Source organism: Oculina patagonica, chromosome 9 (assembly GCF_052425735.1).
Source record: "Oculina patagonica isolate OP01 chromosome 9, crgOcupat, whole genome shotgun sequence".
Taxonomy (NCBI): Eukaryota; Metazoa; Cnidaria; class Anthozoa; order Scleractinia; family Oculinidae; genus Oculina; species Oculina patagonica.
The window spans coordinates 23,882,000-23,902,106 of record NC_135766.1 but is presented as its reverse complement, the minus strand read 5'-3'; the positions used below and the strand labels follow the sequence as shown (position 1 = coordinate 23,902,106).

Sequence of the window (20,107 nt, the reverse complement as noted above, 5' to 3'; positions counted from 1 at the left end):
TTGGTATACTGACAGGCCTTAACAAAAACATTACTGGTATGCTAAAATAATGATTGGTTTGGTTTTTCTCTCTGAAAATGTGTTATGCAGATAACTGATTTCCTGTGTGGGTTTGATACGAATCTTAGTGCATGAGTTACAAGTGTTCAATTTATTTTTTGCTTTTCAGGGTGGTGGAGGTGGGGGAGACATTAGGTAAGATAATTCATTTGGTAATAAATTATAAAACGTTCTCTTTCCTTGCTCTTATCAACATCTAATAAATGAAGTAGTTTCTCTTTTGAAAAAGAAAACTTGTCCAAATTATGCACCTATCAATGTTAAGCCCGAGGGGGGGGGGGCGGTCGGGCAAGGGGTGGGGATTTTGACATTTTCTATAAAAAAAAGTCAAATTCCCCACCCCCGGGACAAAATAATTGGTCAAAATCCCCACCCGGGAGCAATGAAAGGTGGTCAGATGTCCTTCAAACCTTGTTGCAGGGCATCATATACGACCAAAATCCCTACCCTGGGGACCGACCTCACGATCAAATTCCCGTGGTTAGCCCGACCCCCCCCCCCTCGGGCTTAACATTGATAGGTGCATAAGTTGGTTATTCGTTTTCCTTACATTTTGTTATCACCCTGGTCGTGGGAGGGAGAGGGGTACTCAATTTTTAAGCGATGGCGTTACATCGCTTTATGCTGGAGCCCTTCGATTGGTTCTGTCCGGGCCGATCGAACGACCGAATAGGACTGGAAACTAACTACAGGAAGAACAAAGATCAAGTTTAGCACAACAAGAAATGCGCCGTGAAAAACACAAAGCAAAATACTCCTGGGGAGTTAGAAAGGACTAATAAAAGATATGAACGAAAGAGACAAATTATATTTGACAAATTCTATTAGATTCAGTAAACAGACATATGTACAATTGACCTGTGTAAACGAGAATAATGCGCCAGATAGAAGAAATATGTTGCTTTTGTTTCGGGGTTACTGCCCCTTCTTCTGTGGAATAAATTGAAATGCCAGTTGATTTTTCTCCACCGAAGAAGGGACAGAAACCCCGAAACGTATGGAACATATTTCTTTTATCTGTCGCCATGTTCACCATTTAAAATCAGCATATAAAATCACTGTTTATATACGCTACGCAGTCGCCCGAAATCATACAATGGGTCTGTGTGGTCCGGTCAGAGACAGAACTTGACCTTGCATATCCGGTCGTTCGCGAAAGGTATCGTGTATCGTAGATTAGATGTCACGCTATAAGGTAACGCAACTAGAATTAAACGCATAGCTTGAAGAAAGTTTTCATTTTTCTAACGAGGTGCAAAAAGGACAAAATCAATACAAATGGAAAAATGTATGGTGCAAAGATAATATAAGCAGTGACCGAAAAGTATCCGTAAAGCAAGGTAAACTTTGTACGAGAGCGTTTCACTTGGGTCACAGTAGAAAGTGTCTGTTGTCCGTTATTAAATTAATGTTAGAGAAAATGTATGGACAAACAAAACTGTTCGTGTTAAGCAGGTGCCCTAAAGCGGTGTTCCACTGAACTTTAATTTACGTTAATTTTTGACAAATTTCCTAAAAATATTTAAAACCCTTTGTAAAACGTCATCGCTTCTGCATGCATTGCGTGCCATTTATTTTTTTTATATGTGGAGGCTCCACTGACCCTGAGGTCCAAACCCTTACTCTTTCATAAACCAGTTACGAGAGAAAAGGTAACCCTTTCCGATACCTCCAATAGAAAATGGCACGACTTCACATATACCTACAGAAAGGGATCCTGCATCTTTTTTCTTAATTAACTTTGCACTATTGACAACTAACTTTTCAGTCCGTTGAGGCTCTAAGTGTTACAGTCAAGCCTCTCCTTACAGACACCTTTATAACTTGGACACCTCCCTAATAAGATCAGTTGACTCGGTCCAAAAGAAACCAAAATTCACACAAACTCTACCTTTGAAATACAGACACCTCCATAAAATGGGCACTCTTCCATGTTCCTTTGGTGTTTGTATTGCGGTTTTCAATAACAGGCACGATTGCATTCCCCCCCTGCCGCCAATCACAATTATGGCAACGGCCAACAAACGTTGAAAAAACAGAACCAAACAAAATGGATCGGAATCTATTAATCAGTCGAGAGACGTGACCTTTTGACCCAGTTGAAGTGAATTTCTTTTTCCCAAGAGTTCTGCTAAGATGATTGGCGGCAGCAAAAAGCGTAAACCCGTTTTTGAGGTTTGAATTTCAGAATTCGCATGTCTTTGAAAACCACAAAGAGGTTTGACTGTATCTCTAATATGCTATTAACATTTCAGGAGTGCTGGAGGGGCATTTGGAAAGATGCAACATGCCCATGAAGAACAGTTCTTCAGAAAGCAGGTGGGTTGTCATGTCCTTGAAATGTTGCTCTTGCAAATCTGGGTAGTAACTATCGTCAGAGACCCAGGGGCAGTTAGTAGGGGCGAGGGATAATCTATAAGGCTGAAAAAAAAAATTGGCGTAAAACAGTTCCCCATTTTTTTTCGCCTGTAAAGACTTTCCCTCGCCCCCACTAACTGCCTCTGGGTCTCTGAGGAAGGGCAGTAGCTGAAGGTACATGTAAAATGTAGGTAACCTCATTACAAGCACCAGTATAGAGGTAGTGAGGTTAAGACGGATTCCGCTGGAAGCTCGAGCAATGAGTGCAAAAATTAATTACCAAAAGTCTGCTTATAGCACGGCATCATTTTGTATACTATTTAAAAGATCTTACTGGAATTCATTTGCCTTAGTGACCCCGCAATTAAATTCTAAAGCATTCTCGAGAAAATTAAAGTCAAGCCTCGAAAAAATGTATTAAACGCGCGCAATTTTGTTTTGAACTGGCGCAAGATGTCCGTTTTAACTGAAATAAAGACAACTTCAAATCCATTTTTCTCTCACGGGGTCAGCTTGAGTGCTAAATTTTTGGCAGGTTTTTGTTAGCTGTACTAAAACTGTTGCCATGCTAAGAGGTCTCTTTGGTAACTTTATTTTTGCTTGTATTGCTCGAAAATTGTGCGGAAACCATCTTAATAAGCTATCTGGCTGGAAGGAAAGTGTCTTACTAAAGAAATGTTTTTTTTCTCCTACATAAGAAACTTGGCTGGCCTCATTCTTGGGAGTCCAATTTGTACTTACCGGTAATATTATTAACATGTGGCCAACCACACTCCCACAGATCAAGGCACAGCAGTTTTCCTTCGTTTCTCTATAGAATCCAGAACTGTGATTACTAAATTAATGTACCGGTACTATTCAAATCAGTGATCCAACCTCAAACCTTCAAGTTTCAATCGTAATCAGCACTTTAATTTTTCTAGTAACATACATTATCAAGTAAACTGGATGCAAGAACTCACAAAGCAAAAATAGAAATCAGAAGAATTGTCTTGTTTATTAACAAATTCTCTTAGCTAGTATTAATACGATTGCCAGAAACACAAATTTCTATGGTGACCTTGTGGTGTTTTACAGGTTATTTTTAGACTAAGAGCAGGCTTTATTTTTTCGCAGAGTCCGTCAAGCGTGAAGCTAAAATCAAAAAAAAAAAAATTTCGCTTCAAGCTCGACGGACTCTGCGAAAAATAGGGCCTGCTCGTAGTCTAGGTTATTTTAAATATTATGACAAATCTCTTGTCCAACATAGGAGCAAGAGCAGCTAAAGGCCATGAAGGAGCATTTAAAAGAGCAGGTAGAACATCACGAACGGGAGATTAAGCACCACGAAGAAGCTATTCGACGTCACAAGGAAGCAATGAAACATCACAAGAAAGGGATGGAGAAGCTGGACGAGGACTCTGACTGAGAAGAGAGAAGCCACAACTGTGTTTTGCTTTGGTTTTGTGTGGCGGTTCTAATCTTCTTATTACTCCAGTGATGTACCTATACAAAAGTGCTTTACAAACACTGCTGATGGATGTTTAAAAATTTGATTGGAGTTTAAAATAAAATGACAGTTTTGAATTTCATTTTACTTCAAGTCTTGACTGGCCAAGGGTGATGTGTTTGTTCCAAAAACTAGCCATAGCCCTCCCACATTTACCCCTTTTTTCATTTGAACCCACCCCTCTGGAAAAACCAGTTTTTATAAAGCTTCATTCTTTACTTGAAAATTTTAGGCTTTTTTGCCATAATAATGGTCATTATTCGACTTCGTTAATTTATGCTAAATTTCACTTTAAATTATGGCCGCTGTTTTTTTAAAGTGAAATTTAGCATGAAAATTTTCTCATAAGGAAATGAAATTTCTTACAGAAATCAAGACGTAAAATAATTCTTCAGGAACTCTACCCGAGAGTCAAAATATGAAGACCTTCTGCAATTTTCACTTTTTTATTTTTATTCAAAATTGTACAATTACTGTTAATATTTTAACTCTATTTAATTACCTATCATATAAAAGTATTGCAAAACATTCTGGTAAAAAATCTTTTTATATCAAAACTTAATATTTTTGTAATATAAAATTTGATTTTCATAAAATTTTGTGACTTTTCTCATTTAGTGATATCACTCACTTATAAAAATTATTTTATGCAGCATTTCATTCTGCAGGTATGGGTTATCACCAAATCTTCCTTTAAATTCATCATCTGCTACTCGGCAACATTTGTTGAACTTTCATACAGTGGGTTCTCCATTGACATCTTCAGAGAGAGAGAGGGAGAGAAAAAATAAAATTAAATAATCATGGTTTTGTGCTATGGAATAAGATTGTTTACATCTAATTGAAAACTTCTGTGTTACTGTTTCAAATACCAAATTAATTTTATTTGATTAAGCGCCCAACCTCGAATATGCGCCCATCCCCTCCCCCGCCGAAAAAGAACTTAAAAAAAGCTCGACCTTAGTAAAAGGGAGAGGGGACCAAAAATATGTTGTATAGGGGCCCCACCCCAAGGTCTGTGGGTCTGTTTGAGACAATTTGAGGGGACCATATAAATACCTAAATGACAGTTTTTCCTGCCCTTTTCCATACTCCAACTTGTGAAATCCCTACCCCTCTTAGGTGGAACATCCCCATATAGTCCACAATAGGGGGTACTACCCTACCCCCCCCCCCTTGACAGTAATTGACTACGAGAATCAGTTATTAGAGCTTGACGGCAACTGACCTGGCCTGGATCAACTTGATCAAACTGCTTCTCTTCTAACTCTTCAGCTCCTTTGCCTGTACCTTGGTTGTTATCTATTTCAGCAAGCTCCAGATCATCTTCCATCATAACGAGGGGAAAGGAGTGACTCCGCATCCTAGAACAGCAAGAATGATTGGTAATTACTGACTAAATTATTTGTACTGTAGATTAAATAATCTATTTCACAATGGAAGCTGATGACTTAGGAAGAACTAAATCTGTGAACGAAAAAGTACAAAAAGTTATTGTTTGTAAATTAAGCCATAGATACCAAACAGCACGATGAGGTTGGAAAGAGGTGAAAAAAAGAGTGACATAACTTATAGTGAGGTTTGCCCTTCATTTTAGTTTTGTTTTTAACTTGCACTAATAAAGAAGATTAGTAAGAGTTTAAAGAAGCCATACAGTTATTTTATGCTGATATTGTTTTTTATGCAGCAGTTTACTGTAATTCAAATTTATTTAAAAAAAATTAAATTATTTATTTGTGATCAGTGGATAAACACGAAACTGGCATAACCTTTTTCTTTCCTTCTCTTGATTTCTAAAAGGAAAACAGGTCACAATCACGCCGGGAATTTTTTGCTCTGAAAGCGGCCAATGCTTTTGTAGCTAAGTGATAGGATGGGTGAATTCACTTAGGTCATAACTCTGCTTATATTAAACATATCAAATTGAAATTGACACATGAAGGACAGCTATGTTAGAAAAATATTTTGCACTTGTAGTCGCCATGGTTACTGGTCACGTGACTATGTAATGGCGAAAATGAAACTTAAAAACGTTTCTCCTCATTCAATATTGACCCTACAAAAAAGATATTTTGCATGAATTTAATACACAAAAATCGCAAAAAAATTGTCCGATCTAGAATCTCGAATTTCAATTTTGTGACGTCACAATAAATGACGTCATAAAATTGAGTTTTTCCGTTTTTCACCGTACTGATCTAAAAGACAGATAAAATTGATTATCTCATTGAGCAAAGTAAATTACTGAAAGCTGTACTTCGTTATCACTCATAGTCTTAGAGATATTGACAACATTCCATGCATTCCATTTTAAGTGTATCTAATTGTGACGTCACAGTAGTGAAATTTGAGATTCTAAATCGGACAAGTTTTCCCGATTTTTGTGTACTACATTCATGTAAGATATCTTTATTGTTGGTTTAATAATGAATCTGGTATAAACTCTGAGAGTTTTCAAATTTTAGTTTCGCCAGTTGACAGTCACGTGACCAGTAACCATGGCAATTACAAGTGCAAAAAATGTGTTTAACGGAGCTTTATTGTATGTGTAAGTTTCAGTTCGAAAACTCAAATATAACCAGAGTTATAACCTGGAGAATTCGGCCCTCCTATCACGCCCCCACATATACATTTGGCCGATTTCAGAGCAATAAATTCCCAGCGTGAATTTAATCCTACGCCTGTCTATAGATTAACTAAATACACGTCAGGACTAAAAAAAAGACCATTACAATAATTATTATTTATTCAGAGCTTTTATGGATGAGGAGCATCTCTTTTCTCCAAAATAGAAAAACAAAGCGTTCAAGGTGAACAGCATGTAGGTGATATCTTATAATCTGGGGTTTGGAGTCGTATATAAAGTTGGGTAGAGAGAGGATCTATGAGTCAAGAATTTAGTGTCTTGCCCAAGAACACCAGGTTGCATTTAGACGTTAACAATAGCTTAGCAAAGGCCTTTTCTCTGTTCTGAAGATTGCTCATCTTACCTTTGTGTGCGTCTGAAGATCAGGAATATCACCACAACAAGAAACAGAAAAAGCAGAGTAAGTCCTACAGCCAAAGGGATTATCATACTGTTCTTAGGCTTCCCTGAATGAACATAATATTAATTAATTAGTTTTTATCTTTCAACAAAAACCAAATGATTATGGAATTCTACATTAAAAATATTTAGCTACAATAACTTTTCCCCCAAATGCCAAGAGTGCTTGCAAGAGCTGGCTACTGCATAAAGTGAGCGAACCAAAAGGCTTAAGCATATTTGATACATTAGAGAGTGTGATTGTTACTACTTTTACTAGTGGCTACCGGGGAAGTAATGATTAAAGTATATGTGGAACTTACATATATGTACCTACAGCGATACATGTACATGCAGTGAGTACATTGTGCAATAATGCTGACTAAGTTACAGTATAAAAGGTAAAGTCTGTGTCCGAGCCTAAGTGGCCCATACAGCCGGAGCTTATCCCGGTTTCTGTAGCATTAAGCGACTAGGAGTATTGCTACTCCCCCCTGGATGGGATGCTAGTCCATCGCAGGGTTACCCCCCAGCAGTAAGTTCGCCGGTACCCATTTGTACACCTGGGTGGAGAGAGGCACTGTGAGAGTAAAGTGTCTTGCCCAAGAACACAACGGAGCGCCCCGGCCAGGTCTCGACCCCGGGCCGTTCGACTCGGAGCCGAGCGCGCTAACCATTAGGCCACCGCGCCTCCCACTAAGTTACAGTATGCTAGTCTGTAATTTAGACAGGCCACCACCACTTTTTATAGTGAATTCAATTATTTTTTCTGTTCAGTAATAAATTATTATCATCTAGCATCACGTAGACACAATTTACATGCAAAGGGCTGTGTGAGTTGAATACACGGGTTGTTAAGGTTTTATGTGCCAGGGCTTTCATTAATTTTTGTTTTATATTCACTTAAAAAACACATTAATAATTCATAAAGAAAATACAAAAGAAATTAATGTTTAATGAGTGTCTTTATATCTGATAAAGACATGGCTAAACTATACGTCCAATTTTCTAGGCCAAAATAACCCCAAACCTAAATATTAGTGCAAGAATGAGTTGATCTACATCAGAAGATTTTTAAGCCGTTCAATAAATTCGCATGTCGTGTTTTATGAAGTCTAAAACACTCGGCTGCGCCTCGTGTTTTAAACTTGATAAAACACTGCTGCTCATTTATTAAACATTACTTATAAACTTCGCAAAAGCAGATGAATGATGCAGTATAGCACCTGTTTTCTTTCCAGGAACAGCCTTGAAGCCTGATTGTTCAAGAACTTCAGTACCAACAACATTAAATGCCTTTTCTGAGGAAAAAAAAAGAAACCAGTTTAAAAATTTCAAACTGGTTAAAAAAAATTGAAACCAGATCTAAAAATTAAACTACAACATCTACAAACAATTTAAGTTACCCTTCTATGAAAGCATTGCGGGATTAGGGAGTGTGAATCGTCACTATTAAAGCAAAATCCTTCACAAGCAAATTTATCTAATAAAATAGAAATCAGGCTAGTGAATTATGAAAAATTGGCTGATACTGCAATACTGCAAGCCCAAATGTTTCTCTCTTTTAGAATATCAGTGTGGTAAAAAAGGGTTATAAGATTTCAAAGTACCAGTACGTTAATGTACTATTATAATAACAGGTTAAATTACTGTTGTCAACTGGCAGTTAACAACTGCTGTAATTCTTTAAAATAAAATTAATCCAATTTTAATTAATCAACTTCACCAGAAGTCATCACTTCCTTCAAGTGTTCAGCTGCTATCTGTGCATCTTTGCCTGTAAAAAATATTCAGCATCACATTAAAATTATCCAGTGCCGCCATCATTTAGCAGCAGACTTGATCCTTGACAAAGCTGTGCTCTTAGAATAATAATTATTGCAGGGTGCCCGGGGGCTCTTCTATAAGAAATCTTGGGTGCCCAGCTCTTAATTTAAAGCTTTCATGATAGTAAAGTAATACAAGTCGCTTGAAGGCAAAAGTAAGTCGCCTGAGGCACCCGGGCTCTGCTAGAGCACAGCTCTTTTTTTTGTTTTCATGAACTCAGTAAAATCCTCTAAATGTCATCTGTTCAGTTAACAGTCTGTAGAAATTTCCATACAGCAAACTTCACATATTAAAAAAATAAAGACAAAATTAAAGGGAAATAAAAAAATTAATAAACAAATTGAATTGACTGCGATAAATGACAACTTCTTCAACGTTGTTTCCTAAAATGTTTAAGATCTTGCACAATGAATCCTCAGTCAATTCATACTTGGTATGCTTTACAGTGAAAAAAATTTGGCCATTTATTTGGTGAAATTAGCCCTGTTTGCCCTTTGACTTTGCTGGTTTTATATGGACTGATATATTAAACTAATGAGGAAACAGTACATGGGGATGAATTATCTTCTCTTGACCAAACAAGATGCATTTTGTCACTGAATCTTTACGATAACATGGCACTGGATTTGGTGGGTAATGTGCATAGCAGCTCTTGTAACTTGTAATTCAATGTTCCTGTTGTTTATTGTTCTCTCAAAGTGTGGCAATAGAGCCATTCATGTGAGACCTCGAATCTTGTGAGAGCTGTTGCTACTTACAGACCCTATAGATGTGTATGGGTAATCATGTAACTGACTTTTCCCATCCTGTAAATGCACCTTAATCTTAAGTATCACTCATTGATACTGTAGGGCATTTCACAAGAAATATCTACGAATCTAAATTTGAGGGGAGTAAACGGTATTTTCATGACCCGCGATCAGCCCTTTTTATTTCCAGTGAAATGGCTATTTTTTCATTGTGAATCATGATTTCCATAGTAGCCATGAACCGTGATTTTCCAAAATGTTCTCTTTTATTTTCCGAGAAGTGTGAAATGCCAATATTATATTTTTTGTGAATTATGAAACGGCTATTTATTTTTCTTTGAAACGTAAGCTATACTCTCCTCCTTTATCACCCTCAAGTTTGACATGCATAGTCTGTGGCAGAAAGCAAAGGGAGCTGGCTATGTTTGTAGCACTACTGAAAAATTTATGTCAAATACCATTTTCCTGGTCAGTTAACACCACTTGTACAAAACCATCCTGTGTCTTGGAAGTGGCGACAGTAACTCCTTCATACTCCTGTGCAAACAAAGTGGAACAAAAATGCTAAACTAGTGCAACATGCATTGTACAAAATATCAAGATGTTCACTTAAATAGTAATTTGTAATCAGTAGCTCATTTTTGCCTTTGGCCGGTAAGTTAAACGTAAAGTTAAGCCTTTGTACAACATAACTATTTTCACCTCCATCTTACTTGCAACACAACCTCACTAAAATTGCTTTGTGATTAACACATCTAAAAATGTTAACTGTCAGTGATACATTTGTATTAAACTACTTTTAGAATTATTTTAATTATGTGTTGTTACAGAAAACATCCATCCCTCCCCAATAAAATACTCTTTTGGTTTGAATACCTCACCACTGACTAGTTTAGACTTTTCACACTTTCCTTTAAAATTTTGGCTTTTGAGACCTGCCCCACCCCCTTGGGATTTCCAATGAACTTCTGTGATCCTTCCTTCAGATTTTTTCTTTGTCCCATGATTGCGACAACTGAATTTACAGCTCCTCACAATGAGTTCCATTCTTTAAACAGTCACAAAGTTGACTTTTTTTAAATTTTTAACACCTGTCTGCCTGACAATGTATTGATATTATGTAGAGGATAATACATGGTTGTGCGGAGATACGAAATTTATCTTCGAGTGTTCAAATCGATATCTCACTCATTCGCTGTGCTCACTTGTGAGATATCGGTTTTGAACCCTAGACCATATTTATTATTTTGTTTATACTATAAACCTACTAATTACGATGTTTTTGATGATTTTCTGAAGAGTTCTGACCATTTTCTGAAGATTTCCGAAAAATTTTCAAAATGTTGTGCGAAGGTTGTATGAATGTTTCCGAACATTTTCCGAAGTTTTTTGAAAATTCCTGAAGATTTCCGAAGATCAACCAAGATTGCCGCCGAGGGAGATCCGAAGATGTTTCGACTTAATATCGATTTACTTTGGCTCATTCAGCATTGAAACATGCAAACTCTATGAGCTGATTGGTCAAAAATGATATCACACAAGTGTGGATATCATTTTTATCCACACATGTGTGATACCATTTTTATCGATTTGCTACCACTGCAGTTTATAATATAATAAAGTACTAAAATAGTACTAAAATAAATGTGACTTACGTGAGTACTAAAATAAATGTGACTTACCTTCTGAGAGATATTCAAAAGCAGAGCTCTGTAATCATCCATTTTAAAGTCTTTTCCAAGACTCAGTTTAAGTAAAGTGCCTATTAGAAGAAAAGAAACGTGTACAGATTGCAGGGCTGTCGGACACTGGCCGACCACAATTTGCCAATGTCAGACGAAATTCCAACTGTGGTCGGAAAGAATGTTTGAACAACTTTTTTTTGCTTTCCAGTGCAAACACCAGGTTCACATATGGAGCAATACTTTATGTCCTTTCAAGGGAAAAAAATTATTTAAAGCCCTGGATTTGTGAATATTCTTTGCTAGATTTCACGTGACAAAAAAAATCCTGAGTGTAACAAAATGATTCTATGTAGGCTGCAGCATTTGAAAATGTGAAAGCTGTTCACACACAAATGTATCTCAGACAGACAGTTCTCCCATTCTGATCACCGAATGAAGGCCTGAGTTAAATGGGACTGTTTTTTAAATTAATATTTCTTTTCTATGAACTGCTGAGCTAGATTAAAAGTAAGCGCTTAAAATCATCTACCTGGCTCAACAGTATGCTCAATTTCACTTAAAAAAAAAACAATATTGTATTCACTGCCTTGTTAGTAGTAGGTGGCTACCCTTGTGCAGCGTGTATCAACTGAAGCAATTTATAAAAAGCTGAAAACATCTCTTATTTAATAGAGAGCTGCATGAATTTTAGCAGGCAATTCACAACAAAATAACAGTCTACTAGAGCTCTGTCATGTACTGGCAGGTCTTATTGAAAGCCCTCAGTTTTCTGCATGAAATTAGAATTTATTTGTAAGGCAACAAATTATTCCTTTATAAATACATAACATGTGTTTAGTTAGAACAATTAAAAATTAACTTACCACACACATGACAACAGCTTCCCTCGGGTTTGAAAGGATCTGGGCATGCTGGTTTCTTACAGTTCACATGACTACATATGGTGTTCGCAAACTGTTTATTGAAACAAAAGTTACAAGTTGATAAAAAGGGCCAACAAAATGACACAAGTTTACCTGACAATAGTTGATATGGTACTAATGGAAACACATGTTACTTTTGTGATTGACGCATGAAATTAAATCAAATAAAAGTCAACTGCTAGTAAATTATTTATGAGAAAGAGATCCTTGGCTGAGACCTAAGCATGCAGGTACACTGGAAGTCTGAAAAAAAAAATCAATTCAATGGGATTCAAACCCATGACTTTTGTGATGTAGGTAATAAATTATTATGGTTTAAAATCCTGCTGAAGGCTAAATTTTTTTCTTTTCACATTTTCTTTGACACTGCTTATTATTGTGGTAAAAACTAAACAAATTCTTATTATAACAAGATCTCTTTGAATGCGGCAGGGGTATTTTGCAGAACGCAGAATGCAGATTGCTGGTCAGCAGTTTGCTTGCAGTTAGCTTTCACTCTGGTTTGCTTGCAGTTAGCTTAAATTTGTTGGTTAGGGCATTATACTATCGCCCTTCCATCATAATTTTTCCGCCATTCCATCATTCTGCATTCCGGCAGCATAATTTCTGCAAAATACCCCTGCCGCTTTTACTAAGGTTTCACTAAATAAAATTTTTACCTTCCAGTTACCACACGGGCAGCCGGTGGGATCACCACACTGGGCAGCTGTGATATCAGCTGTTGAACCAGTGAAGTTGAACTGCAAGCTTCCTGAATTACTGGAATAAAAATATTTGAAACTTGCTGAGCTTTGTACCTATCAAACAATTTAAAAGCACAGTTAGAATCAATCATTGATTTATAGAAAAGAAAATTATAGACTGAAGACTGAAAACTGAACCAGTCACATACCTTCCCAAAAAGTTGAACTTCTGCCACTTTGATAGGTAACTCAGACTTGACTAGAAAGGAGCTGTCCTGTGTAATTGAGATTGAAGTTAATAACAAAAGTAATAAAAAACTTTTTTTTATCAAAAAGCTAAAACATACTGGGTTAATCTTTCTTCATCTGTACCCCACTTCCAACTCTAAGGGAGCACTCTCTATATTGGACTAAATGGGAGAGGCTCCGATCCGCCCAAAAGGGGTACTTTTTCAGGCTGGGGGTATAATAATGAAAAGGGTGAAATTTCACGAGTTGAGGTATAGGAATGGGTAAGGAAAAGTGTCCTTTAGGTATTGAAATGACCTTTCAAAATATGTGTAAAAGATGCACCATACAGCTGATTCATCTTAGTATTTTAAGGAGTTAACTCAAGTGAAAAGTTAAGAAATATTTCTACTGTTGTCAAGTGGAAGGGGTATAATTTTCTGTGGAAGGTACATAAAAGGGTCACCCTTTCTGTTAAAATGGTATATAAAAAGTGGGCGTGTTTAAAACACGAAATGGTGAACAGCGAAATGGCGAAATGGCAAAATGATACTGAAGATAAAAGTCAAAGTTATACGATATTACCGTTCTACTGGAATCTTCATATGTTGCTAAATTTATTCTTATATAGATAAGTCCCGAAAAATAAAAGAAACTGCAATCACAAATTCTCCGTCACGGCATACTAACTATGGTCACGGAGTCCCGTCACGAACCTATGGGTAATTTGGATTCCAGTGTCTCTTTGTTAACAAGGCGCTGTTTGATACGCCTAGGACATTCTTGATCGAAATGTCGGCGTTTCGTTTCAACATCGGACAAAAATGATTTGTTTATCTCGTATTTACCACCAAGCAGCGGCTATGAAGTAAGGCTTTGAGCTCCAACATTCACATGAAATAGATTATCAAAACCGAACCTACTTCGCGATGAAGTTTATACACAATACAAGTGGCAAACGTACTTTGCACAGAAACGGAGTGACGTTTGATGTCTATATCAGTTCTTAAATACAAGGCAAGCTTTGTAGTGCAGTGCAGATACTGATAGGCAACTTGGCAAGTACTAAATGAAAAAAAGATATCCTGGTTTGCTGAGACATTTCAGTAATACGTTCAATTTGGCGTTGTGACAAGTATTCATTATATTCCTGGGCCAGAACATTGAAATGTTCCCTAGAAATAATTCAGTCTAGACATGTAAACAGAACTGCCTTGAAGTTCAAAGGGAAACCAAACTATATTATATATGGGTATTTATCTTATCATTTTGCCATTTCGTCATTTCGCCATTTCGCCGTTTCGCCATTTCATGTTTTAAACACGCCCATAAAAGGTCAAGGGTTTGGATCTTGGGCAGAACCTACCTGTATAAAACTTTGTTGGGTACCCCCTTCCCCCCTTCCCCCAGGTCTCGACTTCAGACTTGGTTAAAAAAATTTCTTTTTTTGAGATTTACCAGTGGAAAAATCACTGTGTCGTGGTCACAAGGTACATTGTCTGCATGAAGGATGGAGACAGAAGATGCTGTTAGTGCTTGCTTGGCGTATGTGACCTCCTGCCAGTTATACGGGTTGTACCAGTTTTGAACAGAGGCCACAAAATGAATGTCTCCAGAATCTACAGAGATACAAAAATCATCTTTAGTTAGCTTAAATTGCACGTTTTCTTTATACTTGGCATGCCAACTTGTCGTGGTGGTGAGGCTTGCGTGTTTGTATGATCCCAAGAGCTAAGGCCTCTAATAGGTTTAACCATGCCAGTCTGGCCTACTTGGGGAGAGATCAGACAAAGGAAAGCCCCTGGCCATCCAGGTTGGTAGGTTGGCCATGGGACAGATCACTCGCCCCCCATAAAAATTCAAATGATTGCAGAAACCCATAAAAAAACTTCTGTATTCCGGTTTCTGTAGCATGAATGGGATGCTAGTCCATCACAGGGTTATCCCCAGCAGTCAATATTAATTTGTCGGTAACCATTTATACACCTGGGTGGAGAGAGGCACTATGCGGGCTTGAACCCGGACCGCTTCATCTGGAGTCCTGCACACTAAACCTTAGGCCACCAAAATTTTCATATCCAACCCATGCTTGTGGAATAATAATTATTATACCATTGTTTATTTTATGCCAAAACTGTCAATTTTACTAATTGGTATTCACCTTGGCAGGCATTTAAATCCTGATCAGTGCCACTGAAGCTCAGCTCAGCACCATCATAAAAGATAACTTCACCATTCATTGGCAAACTCTGCAACAGATGTTAACAAAATCATTAAGTCTAGTGCTATGTAACAAATACACATGTATGCACAGTTAAATAATGTTCCTTCTCTCACTGATCAAGTATGTGGTTATCAGACACTTGACAAAGCTGGAACACCATCCAACAGCTGGCCAAAGACAGACATTGAGCAGTGGAAGAACTTTGTTGCTGCCCTACCTGCCATTGGGCACAATGGGCAGTGAGTGAGTGAGTGAGACACTTCATAATGCCCTTTTTCCAGTAAGCACCCCCTCCAAAAACACCCCATGTCTAGATTTATTGCAAGCTGTTTGTTCTTTCTAGTAAGCACCCTTATTCCAATACGATCCCTTATTATATTCTAAGAAAGAAGACTCCCAATTTTGATTACTGAGGACACTTTCTAAAAAAATTGTTCATCTCTTCCAATATCAATGCACAGAACTGATATATAGCAGATTTAACTTCCATTCCAATAGTACTATGAAATGCACATCTGAAATGTAAAGGTGAAATTATAAGGACACAGATTTTTAACCAAACTTCGCCTACTGGTTTATTACTGTAAGGGAACTTAAGTTTTGAAATAAATAAGGGGGGTCACCAGATTCGTTTAGGAGCAGGAAGACCTTGAATATTCCATATAATTCCTTTAAAATTCTTCTGCGAGTACTGCCAAAGTACATGTTTTTAGCCATAATTTATTTTTCAAACATAGGAATTAATCTGTTTTCATTTTACAGAAAGAATTTGATCGCTACACCCAAAATATGAGAAAAAATTGATTGGTCACCAGACTTTTTTACAAGAAAGCGACGATTTACTTCTCTCGCGGACTAAGCCACATAGAAAAAAGCTGCCATTTTGTTTATGTGCGCGCTTCGCGCGCGCTTATTATGCATAAAATTCTGCGCAGTAAGGATGTGCAATGCAATACAGGGCAATGACCTTAAGAGAAATGCTCCATCCTGAATGTCCTCTGAATAAGTTCTCTATCTTGGGCTCTTAAAATTTAATTAGCACTCTAGGTGCTTAATGGTTTTTTGGGGGTGTTATCATTAAAAGTTCTAATAATTTAATGCCACTCACCAGGGACTTAACAGTATGACTGTTCCTTAAAGAAACAGCTAGTGGCTTGTCCTGCTATATGAAAAGAAAATGTAAGTTAGGTAACATTTGTATTGGACCAGTGTCTCACACCAGGCTGGAGCTTATCCTGGTTTCCAAAGCTGCATATAACTAGAAGTATTTCTACTCTTCTCTGGATAAAATCTTAGTCCATTACACAGTTACTCTCAAGCATTAAATGTGCTGTTACCCATTTACACACCTGGGTGGAGAGAGTCAGGCACTATGAGAATTTAGTGTGAGTCTTGCCCCTCCATGCCTCCCCCCCCCCAAAAAAAAAAACAACTCACAATATAATAACCCTGGCCAGGACTTGAACCTGAACCACTCAAACCATTTACTTTTCTGCATGAAAACTAGAACAGTTTTAACAAATATCAAATTACCGTAACGATTCGATTTAGCACCGTCCTTCCAATAAAAGCCCGGCCCTTCCAAATAAGTGCCCCCCTTCGAATGTGTTTTTGTCAATAAGCGCCCCTATTCCAATAAGCGTCCCCATTCTAATAAGTGCCCCATTCTTATTGGTGCCACTTTTGTAATAAGCGCCACTATTGTGGATAACTGCCCCTACTGAAGCCATCGACATCGACTAGTTACCGGTATTTTAATATTTATTTAAATTTAGTTTTGAGCATTTGGTTGTTTCTCAAAAAAATTAAATAAGCGCCCTGTCCCGAATAAGCGCCCTGTCTCGAATAAGCGCCCTCCCTTGAGGTGCCAAAACTAAATAAGCGCCCCGGGTGCTAAATCGTAGGATAATTATTTTACTACCCTTACTTTGTCAAGTTGCACATTATCCCCATCACAAGGTACTCGTCCTTTATTCCAGTTGGCAGGATTATTGTAATTAGTGTTAGGGAGCCATTGCTTTGTGACTGCTGAGCACTGCTTGCCTGGAAGAATCAAACAAGATATACACACAGTATTGGCAACCCTGTTTTTTGTCTTAGAGTGATTTTCACTAATTTCCGTTTGCTTTGGTTTTGCACAACTGCGCTTAGCGATTAGTTTAAAAGACTCTCACCACTTTCTCATCCAATAAGAATTAAAACTTAAACCAATCGTGACTCACTTTGCGCACGTTTTCCCATGCTTCACGTCGGCTATACATGTTTTAATACTTCAAGTTTTGACTGGTTCACTTTATTGCCTTTGTGCTTAGTGGTGGGCCAGAGTTATTACTCTGGTTTTGGTTTTAAAACACTCAATTGAAAATCGCCCTATTGCAACTGTGTTCTAATTGATATTAGTAGAAACTCAGCTGTGTTCTATTGGAAATCCGCGAATCTGATTGGTTCTCCCACTGTTTTCTATTCGCCGATAGAAAACAGTCGCGCACGCGAGTAGCTCTTTAAGGAGGCTCACAATAGTTTTACGGTTGCCTGAGGCCTGGGTCCAAACCTCACGAATCACGCGCGTCACTCGCGGGATTTTTCAGCCATGAAGAAGAAAAACAAACATGGCGGTGCGTAAATTTTTTGTCTAAGTCTATTTTTGTCTAGTTTTCAGAGAAAATTGCGTTTTCACGACATTTTTAGCCGCACAAAGTCTTAATTGTTACCATTAGCTGAAGAAAAAAATGTTTGCCGATCAGCATACATGGTGCCGAGGAGAAAATTTTATGTACGCACTGCGATCGATCATGTAGACCCCGGAGTGGACTTCCAACCAAACCTACGAAATTCCCGAAACTGAAGCATGCAATACAAGTTTACTTCTCTATCTTTCCTTGGGCGGCTTTGTCTGTGGCTTTAGTTTACTTCATTTATTAACGGCACTTCGATTTACAGGTCAAGTTAATGACTTATAAATATGCTGATGAAAGCGAGCAAGCGACTCTTCTAAGCAAATTGAGGGCATTGACCAGCGGACAACGTTTACGCATGCGAAAGACGGGATCTTGTAAAGGCCAGATTTTGGAACGCGCGTGGATCACGCGTGGCTTTTCTTGAAATGCGAAGTAATTTAACTGAAAAACAAGTCCGGTGACCCCACTTTTTTATTTCAAAATTAGGTAGTGTGGCCTTAGAGAAAACTACAGGTGAAATTTAAAAAAATTCTCTGGACCGGATTTTTAGCTAGTCAAAAATTATGGTTTTGAGTAATTACATAAAATCTGCTCCAGAGAATTTTTTTTAAACTCTTTATAATTGCTTCTTTTTTATGAAGAATTGGATAAGATTCAGAAAAATAGGGGTCACCGAGTTAATTTTTGCACTATTACCGTTAAAAGCTCCATGATGGCTCTTATTTACACCCATATACTGTTGCTATGGTAACAGGTGATGACGTCATATGATTATTTTTCGGTTCACTGGCGATCGAGCTAGAAGCTATTCCCAAGAAATTGTAAAAAGAAATGTTATTTTGTTTTATTGAATCCCTTAAATGTAAAAGTGCTAGAAAACCTTAAAACTATTGTGAGCCTCCTTAAGCGGTAAATTTTCTTGATTTTTGTCTTCAAAGTGCACAATATTGTTGGTTTTGGACTGCAGTCCTTTAGAATTTCTACTAAAACAATTCGACTACTCGCCCTCGTTTTCTATGAGCGATAGTCAACTCGGCTGCGCCTCGTTGTCTATTTGCTCATAGAAAACGAGGGCTCGTAGTCTAATTGTTAAAAAAGGGTAGGGCAAAACTGTGACTGTTGCGACAGCTTCTTTACATCAAAAAAAGAAAGAAAACCTTAGAGGTTTGGGAATTCCGTATAACGCATAATGAGACCTGGATGGCTAAAAATATTGACGTTCTGTCCTGAACACTGCACCCTAAGGGAAATAAAAATCCATAATTTATACCCCTAAGTGAGACGACGAGCATCTCCGTCCCCTTCAATTTGGTATGGGAGTCCCCCCCCCCCCCCCCCTGCTACCTGGGGAATAGAGCAAAGCAAAATGTTTACAGAATATACCACGCGATCTCTGACTTCCTTTAGTATTTGCTTGTTTCAGATAAGTTGTTGAAGTTGGATCGAGGAATAAATCAATAAATATAAAAATTATTAGCAAAATTATAACCCTTCGTTTTGATACTATTCTAATGATATTCAGTAAAGTTGGATGCAAATCACTTAAAGAAATTCTACAGTTTAACAAGATGGATATGATTTTCTAACGTTATTTATGCATTACTGAACATAGATAAATGTGGAAATTTACGCAGAAAAGATCTCGCCATTGTTTGTTGTTTTCCTTGTGTAATAAAAACGTGCAAAACATTTCGTTGCAGTCACCTCATAAATAATTCAGAAGGAAACTTTCAGTTACAAATTCTTCAAGCATTAGGATTGAGATATTGTATCATTGCCTTACCAAGCAAAAGACACGTAAACAGCCAAAAAAAGCAGCCCTTTTCCCCTCCATTCATTTTGTCCAAATGAAAAGCACGGCCTCCCTCAAAACTAAGGATGGGCCGATACTCGATACCAAATATTCGATACATCGATATTTTGACAATTTTGAAAAGTATCGATACTTTCGAAAAATATCGCACTTTCGATACGTTTTCGATACTGCACACGTGACCTGAGCCTGCGGTCTTCTGGTCAGCACCTGAGGTTTAAAAATGCACTTTTGCGCAAACAAATATTGATTTTCTTGTCAATATTTGATTTTTTCTATTGCCTTGACTTGATCTAGTCCACAATGAAACAAAAAGACCAAAAACCAACATTCCTGGCTAATATTTATAATGCCAGGACTGTCCT

At 37.6% G+C, this 20,107-nt stretch overlaps 2 protein-coding genes across 4 annotated transcripts in view; one reads left to right on the top strand and one right to left on the bottom strand.

Annotated features, from left to right (window-relative positions):
* LOC144666913 (uncharacterized) overlaps positions 1–3,989 on the top strand; it is a 4,646-nt gene extending 657 nt beyond the window's left edge. The window contains exons 2-4 of the mRNA XM_078528355.1: positions 170–195; positions 2,316–2,379; positions 3,668–3,989. Of these exons, the coding sequence (XP_078384481.1) occupies positions 170–195; positions 2,316–2,379; positions 3,668–3,826 (249 nt within the window). The 3' untranslated portion in view covers positions 3,827–3,989. The remainder of the gene's footprint in view (positions 1–169; positions 196–2,315; positions 2,380–3,667) is intronic.
* A 366-nt stretch (positions 3,990–4,355) lies between these two features.
* Positions 4,356–19,796, bottom strand: LOC144665620 (protein amnionless-like). Of its 3 annotated transcripts, none has more exons than XM_078526880.1 (16): positions 19,713–19,796; positions 17,173–17,294; positions 16,360–16,413; positions 15,189–15,276; positions 14,486–14,646; positions 13,009–13,074; positions 12,776–12,913; positions 12,057–12,147; positions 11,191–11,270; positions 9,967–10,045; positions 8,659–8,709; positions 8,159–8,233; positions 6,898–7,000; positions 5,677–5,700; positions 5,136–5,271; positions 4,356–4,667 (listed from the first exon to the last, which is right to left on the bottom strand). In XM_078526880.1, the coding sequence occupies exons 1-16, from the start codon at positions 19,765–19,767 to the stop codon at positions 4,617–4,619; spliced, it is 1,374 nt and encodes a 457-aa protein (XP_078383006.1). In that variant the 5' UTR covers positions 19,768–19,796; the 3' UTR covers positions 4,356–4,616. The 3 variants fall into 3 exon arrangements, with proteins under 3 accessions (XP_078383006.1, XP_078383007.1, XP_078383008.1); XM_078526881.1 differs by having other exon boundaries at positions 17,179–17,294; XM_078526882.1 differs by lacking the exon at positions 5,677–5,700.
* Positions 19,797–20,107: the final 311 nt, after the last annotated feature.